Here is a 12,337-nt window from a genome sequence, read left to right as displayed (position 1 = left end):
AAAAGCAAGACATTCTGTGAAAAATAATGAAGTAACGAAGCACACGAGCTTGGTGCTGTTTCAGACACTGGGAAGACAGCCTCCATCAAGAATAAAAACCTTACTGCTTCTAAGCTCAACTAGATGCTATCTGGGACCCTCAAGCAGTTAATATGTTAAAGGTCAGGGTATTGTCAGAAGGTCAAGTTAAACGTGACTCCCATCCAACATCAAGTCACTGAACCAATGTATGCGTAAGTTAAGTCCTCCCACTCCTGTCCTATTGTCATTTGCCCCTCCCTTGGAGTATCTTATTTATTTTTTACAATGATTTCCAAGTGTATCACCTCCCATGGGAAGCTTTTAACCTTGTGCAGGCTGCAGTTATGCGCTCCTATCCATTCCATACCTTCAGTAATGCACTTATCATAATTGCCATAACTTATCTGAATGGTCTGTCCCCACCAACAGACAATGGATTCCTTGAGGACAATAACCCTCACTTGTTCAACTGGTGTTTTAACAGAATCTAGTGTAATAAACTTGGAAGATACAGATACGCAGCAAAAGATCACTGAATGAATAGGTAAACCAGATGAAACAAGAAGAGATAGCAAACAAGAAATGTGCCTCATTTCAGCAATTTCAAAAGTATTTATAATCATGTATATCGCTATTAATACCATGAATGGATATTTCACATGTGTCAACTCATTCATCACTGTACTCCTGCGATATAAGTACTACTAATACTCCTATTTTATCAAAGCACAGAGAGATTAAGTAACTTGCCCAAGGACACAAAACAGCAAAAATAATACAAACTGAACTGGATAGAGCACACTAAAACTAAGTAAAATTTAAAAAGGGTTAAAAGAAAAAGAACTCTTTTCTAAAATGGCTCTAAATTTAATTGAAACATACTAAACCTTACTACACACAACAAAACAAAACATAAACCTCACAACTTATTCAATGCTAGTCACTAGGCTGGGATGTCATGATTCTAGGTAAGGTAGACCCAAGGCTTTCCCAGCACATCAATTTTCCAGTTATACTGCCCAGGTACCCAGTACTTGGACTATAAGGTGATGCCTTGAGAGATTTCAAGAGCTAATACAGGGAGCAAAGCAAAATAACACCTTGTAAGATTTCACGAAATGAAAACAGTTTAGCAGTAAAAACATGACTAAATGCTCTTTCTTAACCTGTTTTTAGTCTCTAATACGTGTTCTTTTTAACAAAGGATGGTAAGGCCCACTGCCAAATACATTCACAGATACCTAGAATTTGCCTGCTGGCAATTCAGTAAATAATGATGAGGCAAAGGCAAACAAATAAAAATGAGATTAAAACAATGCAACATAATTAGCAAAATACCTCTTCTAGTTCAGAGACAGCAAATACTACTTTTTCAATGGTCTCTCCATGAATTTCTAGGAATCTCCTTACAGTGCCTAAGGAAAGGAATAGAAAAAAATTATTCAATAAATAAGAAATAACCTGTGTGAAGAAAACTTAAACTCTTCAAAGTTTTATTTTTATAATGGATCACTCCTCCTTTCAGTCAGCTCTCTGCTCAATGACACATCAGTGAAGCCTGCCCAGAGTACTGTATCTAACACTCCTCTGATTTGCTTTCCTCCAGAGCAAATATTATAGACATTTTCTGGAGTCTCTTGCTTATTTTAGATCTTCTCCGCCCTCCCTGCCCCATCTGCTAGAATGAAAGTACCCCGCCAGCAAGAGCTTTATTTTATTTACTGCTTTATTGCCAACTTTTAGAACAGTGCCTGGCTATAGAAGATGCTGATTCCAGACAAGTCTTCCTTATCCAGTGTATTTTTATTCCTTGGGGCCTCTCTATCTGACCATTCATTTAGTTATAGAATTCAGGGAACTACTCAGCATTGCAACCCTGTCAAAATCCCACTGACCAAAGGGGAATTCTTTTTTTCTTAATTTCTACGTTATCCTGATTCTTCCCTATCAATTTCCTATTAATGAAACCTAATGGCCTTTCCTCAGTCCTTATCTCACTAGAGATTTCTCTAGCTTTAGTTGTACGTGTCCATGCCCTACCTTTTAAAAATGTTGTCCTCCACATTTATTTTCTTGATATATATATATATCAAGAAATATATATATTACAAATATATGATAAATATATATTATGAATATATAATAAATAAATAAATAAATTCTCTTTAGCTCACCACTTTGCTGGCTTAGCACCAATGTAAACAGTGACATTCTCAAAGCTTTATATTGTTTTCTGAATAAAACAGCTAAATTCCCTACTGCCTTCTGGGCATATTTGCCCAGATAACCCAGAAACCTTGAACTTCAGAGATCCAAAATTGACCTCCATCTTTCCCCCCAAAATCTGTTCCTCTACCTATATATTTTATAACATAGCAACATCAAATCACTCATCCAAGCTCAAATCCTGATTTTTTTTTAACATTTTTTTCACCTCTCCTTTCATTATGCATTTTCAATGGGTTATCATGTCCTTTAAATTCTGCTGCTATTTCTAACATCCATTCCTTCCGTCTTCCAGCTGTTCTTAGGATCTTAATGCTCAAGAAGACTTCAGCAATAAGCTCTTGTTTTCTTGTTTCTCTTTTCCAGGTCTATATATTCACTGTTGCCTGAGTTATCTTTCTTCCCTTGTCACCCTCCTTACTAAATAATTCTGAGGCTCTGCACTGCTTCTAGGTTAGGATCTAAGTCCCCAGCATTGTTTGCCACACTTAGACTTCAACTGGCCACCCCTCCAACCCTGCCCTTTAGTCCTATTTGCCATCATCCTCCCACAGACCTTACTTTCAGCCAATTGGCTTCTTTGCTGTACTCACAACATTCCACTTAACTTTCATGCTACCCTGCCTCTGCTTGCATGGTTACCTTTGACTAGAATACCATTCATTCACCATGACCTATTAGTGAACTCCTCCTCATTTTCAAGACCCAGTCCAAGGCCATCCGGTTTGTACAGAATTCCAACCTTCCTTGTGTTCCTCCTATAACCTGAAAGGCCCTCCATTTGTGAACTTCTCATTCCATATTATAGCTAGACTGCAAGCTTGATGAAGGCCAAGTGTATCTTACATTAATATTACCAGAACCCAGCACATCTTAAGATATGGCAAACAATCATTCAAAAATAACTAGTAGCTGAAGTAACATTCTATGGGTCTGGTTATGGGTCTACATATTGCCTACCTTGTTCACTACTGTATCTTGAGAATCTTAGACAGATTTATTGAAAGATTAAACTATTTAGAATTCTCCCTCTGCTAGGTGACAAATTTATTTTTCATTTCTCTCACTATTCTGCTTTAACAATTTTCTAAAAATATATTTTCAAAAAGGTACCTTCTTTTATTTTGACACCAAGTTGTTTTGATTTTTAAGGTTTTATTTAGATGGGGTGCCTGGGTGGCTCAGTGGGTTAAGCCTCTGCCTTCGGCTCAGGGTCCCGATCTTAGGGTCCTGGGATCTAGTCCCGCATCCATGCTCTCTGCTCAGCAAGGAGCCTGCTTCCCCCTCTCTTTGCCTGCCTCTCTGCCTACTTGTGATCTCTGTCTGTCAAATAAATAAATAAAAAATCTTAAAAAAAAAAAAAAAGATTTTATTTAGAGATAAAGGGTGCACGCATGTGTGAGTAGGGGGAGGAGCAGAGAAAGAGTTGGACAAGCAGACTCTGCACTGGGTACAGAGCAGGATGTGGGGCCCAATCCCATGACCCTGAGCAGGATGTGGGACCTAATCCCATGACCATTAAGTCAGATGCTTAAGCGACTGAGCCATCTAGGCACCCAGACACCAAGTTTTAATTAATGTTCACATATAGTGGTTTCCCAGCATATAATAGTAGGATTTCTACTCGAAGACAAAATACAATACCAGACAGTAACCGAACTGAATTCCCTCAGCAGAATTCATTAAGAAAAGTAATTCTGCACAAAGGAGAAAAGAAAGAGTGATGTCACAGCTGTAAGATTTTAGTACCAACTGCCAATTCAAATGGTTTCTCTCAGAGTTTGATCTGTGCCCTATTCTTTGCAACCAACCAGGATGTCATGTACCTAACTTTTAGTGAAAGCCCTTGAACTGGGGAGAATGACATCTGGGGCATTAAAATTCCCAACATGGAACCACAATAAGAATGAGAGCATCATCTTTTTTCTCACCACTGTATTCTCATCTATATAGTAGGGGGCCTCCCACACAATCACTCAAAATTTTGCTACATTAATAAATAACCTGATAAATTTATTTTAATGCAGAGGTTTCCTTAGGCTTCTAATGAAGAATTGAACTGTACATGAACCAAGAAAAAAAAAAAAAAAGACAGTCTTGATAGATAATCAGGAGGATATTACTTAGGTTTCAAATGAAATAAATTTTGGTAATAGTTTAATAAGTAGGAAAGAGTTAGGTACTCAGTACTTAGACTTACATTTATTAGATTTGTTATTGGCCCACATATGCTGCAATTGATTTCCTAAATGCTCAGAAAGTATGTGAGCAAAGGCCACAACTGTTTGTATGTGTGTATTTTTTTTAATGAGATGCTACAGTTTTGCTATTAGATTTAAGGTACAATAAGTCAAATAGGCCTTATAAAATAGAAGTTGACTTGTCCATCTTTATGTTTTCCATTTCATTTGTGCTAATCCAGTTCTAAGATATTGCTTCATCAAAGTCCCTTATGGCCACTGTTGATTTTCACCTGCTCTTATTACAAGTACTGCTCAAAGTTGACACCTCTAGGGTAAATCGAGTGATTTATCAAGTGATTTAGCTGGGGCCACAGAGCTGGTGAGACTGGTAGAACTGGGATCAAAAACCAGTCTTCTGGACTCCCTTTTCAGAGCCTTTTCTATAAAATGTCGTTGCCTCTTTAAACTCTGACCTATATGATTACTAAGAAAGAGAGACATTAGCTCAATGTATGGGACGATGGGGCAAGGACTAAGGAATCAGAGAACATCAAGACTGCCAAGAGCTTTGTCAGAAAGAATTATAAAAAAGCAGGAACTTGGGGCACCTGGGTGGCTCAGTGGTTAAGCCTCTGCCTTTGGTTCGGGTTATGATCCCAGGGTTCTGGGATCGAGTCCCGCATCGGGCTCCCTGCTCAGCAGGGAAGCCTGCTCCCCCCTCACTCTCTGCCTGCCTCTCTGCCTACTTGTGATCTCTGTCTGTCAAATAAATAAATAAAATCTTAAAAAAAAAAAAAAAGCAGGAACTTTGGTTTGGTAAGGCACCATTCAGAATACATGCAGAGTAGTGATAACCTGGTTTCCTACTGAAGTAGTTCTAACCTCAAGCACAACTGAATTATCTAGCATAACAGACAAGTTATGAGACTTGGGGAGTCAGGAGTCTGCATAACCTTGAGAATATGATAAATTTCTGAGCCTCTTTACTTATAAAATGGACACCTAAAACACAGGGCTGTTGAGGCAACAAAATGGAACTTCTTTATGTCTTCTTAAAATAAATATTTCTTAAGCAAGTATCACATGTAAAGCATTCTTGACATATGGAAGCACTGGAAATGCAAAAAAGAAAAAAATCTCTGCTCCTCAAGAAGCTCAGTCTAATATATAAAAACCATAATTACAAAATATGTAAGTTTACTACAAAATCCTTGAGATGTAGGATAAGTCTTAAAAGTAGCTTATTATTAAATAAGATTGCTTATGTCCTCACCCTAAATTCTATGCTATAGAATTACAGGCTAATAATAATTTTATATATTGGAATATGTTTGTAATTTTTTGGTGGATACAAAACTTTCAGCTCCTCCTCTTTAAATTCTAGAGATAGAAATGGGTCTTAAAGATCATCTGGGGTAGTTTTGCTCCTCAGTGAGGAGTATCTGCAACAGATGGGTCATTTAGCTTCTGCATGAACATTCCCAGTGACAAGAAGTTCACTTAAAATGCCTTTCCATTACACAGTCCCATCTTAAGTGGGCCCAAGTCTCCTTCCTTGTGACATAGTCTTAGACCTGCCTTATCTACCATTCTTAGAAGAACCTATGAGCTTCCTGAAATTGCACACAAATTCCCTCTATATGTACATTCCTCTGGGAAAAGGTTCCACTTTCTTCCATCAGATGCTCAATGTAATCTACGATGGCTCCCAAAATGGTTCAGAACCACTGCTCTAAAAATGCAGCACAGAATAAATTTATAATGAGACTCCTTTAGATACTCAGGATGAGAACCATATATGCAAAAACAATGCATGGTCTCTTTAGGACAAATACCACTAAGGTTTCAAATTGTTTGCTCTCCAGCTTGGGTCTCATTAGATAGGACACCCAGAACTAGATACAACCATCTAGCTGTGGTCTGAACCTGCAAATAATACAGTGAGATCATTTTCTCTTGAGCTGAATATCCTGTTTTTGTAACACATATGAGATTGTGTCTCATTATGATTGAGCCCAGTCTTTACTTTACCTCAGTGCTAGGATTTATACTCAAAGAGCACCTGTGACAGCTGTTGTTTCAACTGCAAAGTGCTATATAAAGATATTATGATATCTGTTTTGACTTCACTGTTATAGCCTGCTATGATTATTCTGAATACTGATTCAAATACTCAATGCATTTGGCAAAGCTCTTGACTTGGTTTCATTTACCAATTTAATAGGCAAGTCTGTAAGCCTTTTCAGAGAAAAGGTGGAGAAAACATCAACCTGAGAAAGTAAATTGAGCTCAGCACCTTATTAATACAAAGTTCCCTCAAGGGTGCCATGATCCACTCATCGAGAGATCTCCTTTAGCTATCACTATGTAATAGCTATTAAAAAAAATCCACAAGACTCAATGTATGCACAGCATCCCTATCCTACTCACAAAATGCTCAGTCAGTGTGTGCACAGCATCTCCAGTGTTACTTACGAAGCGCTATGTGTGTTGCATCCTCTAAAGGGTAACCTCGTTTTGCAGAATTGATGACACAGAATCCCACAGAAGACATTGATTGCTCTCTGCAGTCAAACAGAAAACACAAACCACCAGCAGTCATAATACATACATATGTAATTAACTTAAAAAATGCAGCTCAACCTCTCTTTCCCTACCCTCTTAACAAATCTAGTATAATAGTTAAGCCAGCTACGCTTTTTAATGATTATATCAATATTATAACTGTATCATCTGGGGGAAATATATTCGAAGTAAAGACTGAATAAAATGGGAATAGGTTAAATTCTTTAGCCACTCAAATCCACTCCTTTTATCCCGTTAGTGTGTGAAGATAATTAATTTTATCTTCTGAGTCCTTTTACATGATTTAAACCCCTCAAAATTGACTTCCATGGCTAGGTTTCATTCTGAAACTGGGGCCTTTAACAATGTATGGTATGCTGCTTCCAGGAAGTGAATTAGCCGTACTTGGCCAACTGAAGCACGTTTCTGTAGCAGCTGTACAGGGAACTCTCAGCAGCTGTGCGATAGCGGCTCTTGTATTTAGGTCCCACTGTATGAATGATGAACCGGGCAGCTAGATTAAATCCTTTTGTCAATTTTGCTTCACCTGTCCGGCAACCTGGGAAGAATGGAGCATACATAAGTCATGGAGGTGTTAGAAAAAAGAAAGTCAACAACAGTAGGCATAAAACAGAAAAGTAATAAGAATTTTGAGAAATTTCAATTAAAAATATGGACTGAACACAAACATTTATCTCTGCTCCCAAAATGACAGTGAAGCAATACAGTTAAGTATAAAAAACAGAGACAAAGAGAATGGGAGAGGACATGAAGTTGATAGGTATCATCAAAATTGTGGAAGGCAGAAAGTGGCCTAGAAATAACTGATTTCGCAAGCAGAGAAACCTAACTGCTCATAGCAACAGTGTCACCAATACAAAGCAAGCTCGTTGCACTGAAAGGCAGTGCTGGATTCAGGACAGACTGCTCTGATTCAACTCTTCTGTCTACTACCTTCCTGCTGGGCTACCTGGGCAGATGCTTCACCTCTCCATGCCTCATTTGCCTATTTAATGGGAATATTACTAGTACTTACTTCACAGGCCTAAATAAGTCAATACAAGCAAAGTACAAAATGCATTATCTATTATTCTTATTGTTAATATTGCAGAACACTAGAAAGGCTTAAAAATTGTAGGCCTATGTACTTCTAAAAGCTATGATGTGAAGTGGGACTAAAAAGAGGCTGAGTTAAGTCTGCATAGAAACAGTCAAATCTGCAACAACCTTTCCCCAGCCAGCACAGCAAGGTAATGATTTTTCACCATAGCAGCTGGAAGGTTTACTCTTTGGAGATGCTGAACTAGAGTTTCTGGACTCCAGAACCCCAGGCATGGCTGAAAAGAGGGAATTTAGTTAAAGTATTACACTCAACAGTGACAGCTCCTGCCCTCTGCTCCTAACTGGCTTCTAAAACGTAGATGCCCACATTTAGACCCCTGAAGGATTCCTTTCCAGGAAACTAAGGGGACCCAAACTAAAGGACTCACAGATTCTGACAACTAAGGGAGGTTCCCCAGCAAAACAACAGGGCTCCTGCTCATCCTATGCTTCTAGATCCACCAAGCAGTAATTCTTGCCCATGCACACAAAGGTTCCCTTCACTTTCTCAGTTCCTTCCTCATAAATACAACTGACGTACTGACACTCGAGGATTACCAGGAAGTGAGCAACGCCTCTGACCACAGGGTGTCAAGGCAATGCTCAAAAAAGAGAGAAAGCAACTCCCAAAACCATAATTACTACTGTCTGAGAGATAAGAGAAGATATAGTACCTCTGAAACAAAATCAGAATGTTGTAAGAAAGAAATATTCAGAGACAGGAAAAAGTGCTTATATAATTTATAGCCAAGTGAAAAACATGATAGCAGGAACAATAAGTTCAATAGATGGGTTAAAGCTAAAGTTGAAGAAATCTTCCAGAAAATAAAAAGCTGGACAATAAAAAGTAAGACAAGAATGGGGTGCTTAGGTGGCTCAGTGGCTTAAGCCTCTGCCTTCAGCCCAGATCATAATCTCAGGGTCCTGGGGTCTAGCCCCGCATCGGGCTCTCTGCTCAGCAGGGAGCCTGCTTCCCCCTCTCTCTCTGCCTGCCTCCCTCCCTACTTGTGATCTCTCTCTCTCTGTCAAATAAATAAATAAAATCTCTAAAAAGAAATTATAATAAGACAAGAAAATTGGAGGATTAAGCAAGGAGGTACAATATCCAATAGATTTCTTTAAAGAGAGAACAGAGAATACAAAGGGAAGGAAATTAGGTAAGAAAAAAAACGAGAAATTTTCTAGAACTGAAAGATAAGTTTCTAGACCAAGGAGCCCACGGAATACCCAAATCACATCAAGGTACCTCACTGTGAAATTGAGAACACCCGAAATAAGATGAGATCATAAAGTTTCCAGTGGGGGAGGGTGGAGATCAGTGACACACAAAGACTCAGGAATAAGAACAGTATCTGATTTTTCAGAAGCAATAATAAAAATTGGAGCAATACCTCCAAAAACTTGGAAAATGATTACCAACTTAGAATTTCATTTCCAACCAAACTTTTAAACAAGTATGAAGGTAGAAGATCTCAGCAATTTTGCCCCCATTCATCCTCAGAAATCTCTCGGTAGATATACTCACAAAGAGTACATCACAGAAGAGAAAGGCATGAGATCTAGAAAATGAGTGGATCAAACCACTTAATAGAAAAAAGTATTTCCTAGGATGTTAACTGTACAAGAGCAAAGAGAACAGTCTGGAGAGGAAAGAGGACAGGGGATTCCAGGAGGGACGTTACCAAGAAAAAGATGGAGCTGAAAGATTAAACAAAGTTTTTGACTTTATTGAGAGGTTTACAGTTATTATTTAAGGTCTGGGATCGAATCAGTAAGTTAATTAGAAAATTAAGCAAATTAACTTAGAGGAACTTAAGAAAATTAACTTAGAGGAAAACAGTTGTACAAAAAGAACACTGATCAGTTTTGTAATCAGTGGTGAGTAATACTTATTCAGTCACAATGTTAATATTGAATGGGGATTTAATAAAAATCTGATAGGTCTACTTGGAAAGGTAATGAAGAGGAAAGAAAATGTGAGTATTTTATGTATATGTAAAAGAGGAGTGTGGGGGTGCCTGGGTGGCCTAGTGGGTTAAAGCCTCTACCTTCGGCTGGGGTCATGATCCCAGGGTCCTGGGATGGAGCCCCGCATGGGGCTCTCTGTTCAGCAGGGAGCCTGCTTCCCTTCCTCTCTCTCTCTGCCTGCCTCTCTGCCTACTTGTGATCTCTGTCAAATAAATAAATAAATAATAAATCTTTAAAAAAAAAAAAAAAGTGGAGCGTGGGTGAACAAGAATTTAATCTTTAATTTCCATCATAAGAAGTCAAAAAACTGGAAAAAAATCAATATAGTAGTTGCAGCATATTATTTGGAAACAGAAGGTAAATAAACTTAAGGTTTTGGAAGTATATATGCCTCTGGTGAACAGGTATCAAGGCAGGAAAGGGAAAGGCACAGAACTGATGTTTTCCTATGTACATTGTGACATAAGATTCTTTGACTTTTATGATCACATATACGTTGACCCATGAAAAGCCATAAGCACAAACTGACAGTCGAAAAAGAGAAAGGTAGAGGCTGAGACTACATCAGGTAGCAGAGATCAGCTAGATAGCTTACCAATCCATTGCAAACATCTACAAATCCAACAGGAGACTGAAGAGAAGAACAGCAACAATTCTAGAAACAGAAAATCGACCACTTTCTGAAAGGTAGGACCGCGGGAGAAGTGAATCCAAAGTGATGGGAAGACAGACAGTGGGGGAAAGGGCCAGCTCCCGGCAAGCGGTGGAGCAACGGAGCACAAAATCAGGACTTTTAAAAGTCTGTTCCGCTGAGGGACATTGCTCCAGAGGCTAAACTGGAGTGAAGCCCACATGGGGTCAGCGTCGCCCCAGGTCCCTCGGGGTCACAGAAGGATGGGGGTGTCCGAGTGTCGCAGAGCTCGCAGGTATTAGAGTGGGGAAGCTGGCTACAGAGACAGAGCTGAGGAGTGAGCTCTCAGCTCGGGGTTACCTTGAACTGGTCGCAGACTGGGTGAGCTGGGAGCGCGGCCAGAGGCCAGGGACACAAGAGTGATTCAGCGCTATTCTCTGAGGGCGCACTGAGGAGTGGGGCCCCAAGCGCTCAGCTCCTCCGGGACAGAGATTGGGAGGCCGCCATTTTCATTCCCGTCCTCCAGAACTCAGGGAACCCAATGTGGGACTCGATCCCAGGACCCTGGGATCATGACCTGAGTTGAATGCAGAGGCCCCAACCCAAAGCTCCGGAAAGCGAACCTGATCGGATTACTTAGCCCGGCCCCTGGTAAGGGCGGTGCAATTCCGCCTGGGGCAGAAACTTGAGAATCACTACAACAGGCCCCTCCCCTAGAAGACCAACAAGAAATCCAGCCAAGACCAAGTTCACATACCAAGGAGAACAGCAGAATCCCAGAGAAGAAGAAAGTAAAGCATGTTATTTATGGCTTTCTCCCCATGATTCCTTAGTCTTGCAGCTAATTTAATTTTTTTTTAATTTTATATTTTTTCTTCTTCTAAATTTTTTTTAACTTTTACCCTTTCCTCTTTTAACATTTTTAAACTAGTTTATCTTAACAATACCTTTCATAAAAAAAAAGTAATCTTTTTGAAACTTCATTATTATAGTCATATTTTATCCTTCATTGTATCTAACTTTATTTTTTGTATACACATAGGGTTTTTTCTTCTAAAAAATTTGGGGTACAACTTCTTCTAATAGATCAAAATATGCCCTAAATCTAGCTTGGGGCTTGTTCTAGTCTCCAGCCGGAGCAAACTCTCTCCAATTTCTTTTTCTTTATTTTCCCAACCAACTTACTTTATCAACTCCTTTTTTTAGAAATTAAAAAAATATATATATTTTTTCATCTTTATAGGCATATTCCATCCCTTCATTGTGTTTAGCTTATATAAGTTTTTCATTCTTTAAAATTTTGGGAGGTAGTTTCTTCTTTTTTCTTTTTTTTAAAGATTTTATTTATTTATTTGAAAGACAGAGATCACAGGTAGAGAGGCAGCCAGAGAGAGAGGAAGGGAAGCAGGCTCCCCGCTGAGCGGAGAGCCCAATGTGGGGCTTGATCCCAGGACCCCGGGATCACAACCTGAGCGGAAGGCAGAGGCTCCAACCCACTGAGCCAACCAGGCACCCCCCCCCTTTTTTTAACAAGATCATAAGCTAATTTTTTTTTAAATTTTTATTTAATTTATTTGACAGACAGAGATCACAAGTAGGCAGAGAGGCAGGCAGAGAGAGGGGAGGAAGCAGGCTCCCCACT

The 12,337-nt window shown here is 39.2% G+C and overlaps 1 protein-coding gene across 4 annotated transcripts in view; it reads right to left on the bottom strand.

The window, feature by feature from the left end:
- The window catches only part of GDAP2 (ganglioside induced differentiation associated protein 2), a 68,670-nt gene that overhangs the window by 34,408 nt on the left and 21,925 nt on the right, over positions 1-12,337 (bottom strand). For all 4 annotated transcript variants that reach the window (XM_032360616.1, XM_032360617.1, XM_032360618.1 and 1 more), the window contains 3 exons: positions 7,401-7,554; positions 6,906-6,994; positions 1,360-1,436 (listed from right to left, as the gene is read on the bottom strand). In XM_032360616.1, coding sequence (XP_032216507.1) covers positions 1,360-1,436; positions 6,906-6,994; positions 7,401-7,554 — 320 coding nt within the window. The remainder of the gene's footprint in view (positions 1-1,359; positions 1,437-6,905; positions 6,995-7,400; positions 7,555-12,337) is intronic.

This window comes from Mustela erminea, chromosome 10 (genome assembly GCF_009829155.1).
Source record: "Mustela erminea isolate mMusErm1 chromosome 10, mMusErm1.Pri, whole genome shotgun sequence".
NCBI classification, from domain to species: Eukaryota; Metazoa; Chordata; class Mammalia; order Carnivora; family Mustelidae; genus Mustela; species Mustela erminea.
The sequence above is the reverse complement of the archived record's forward strand: the minus strand, read 5'-3'. Positions and strand labels throughout refer to the sequence as shown.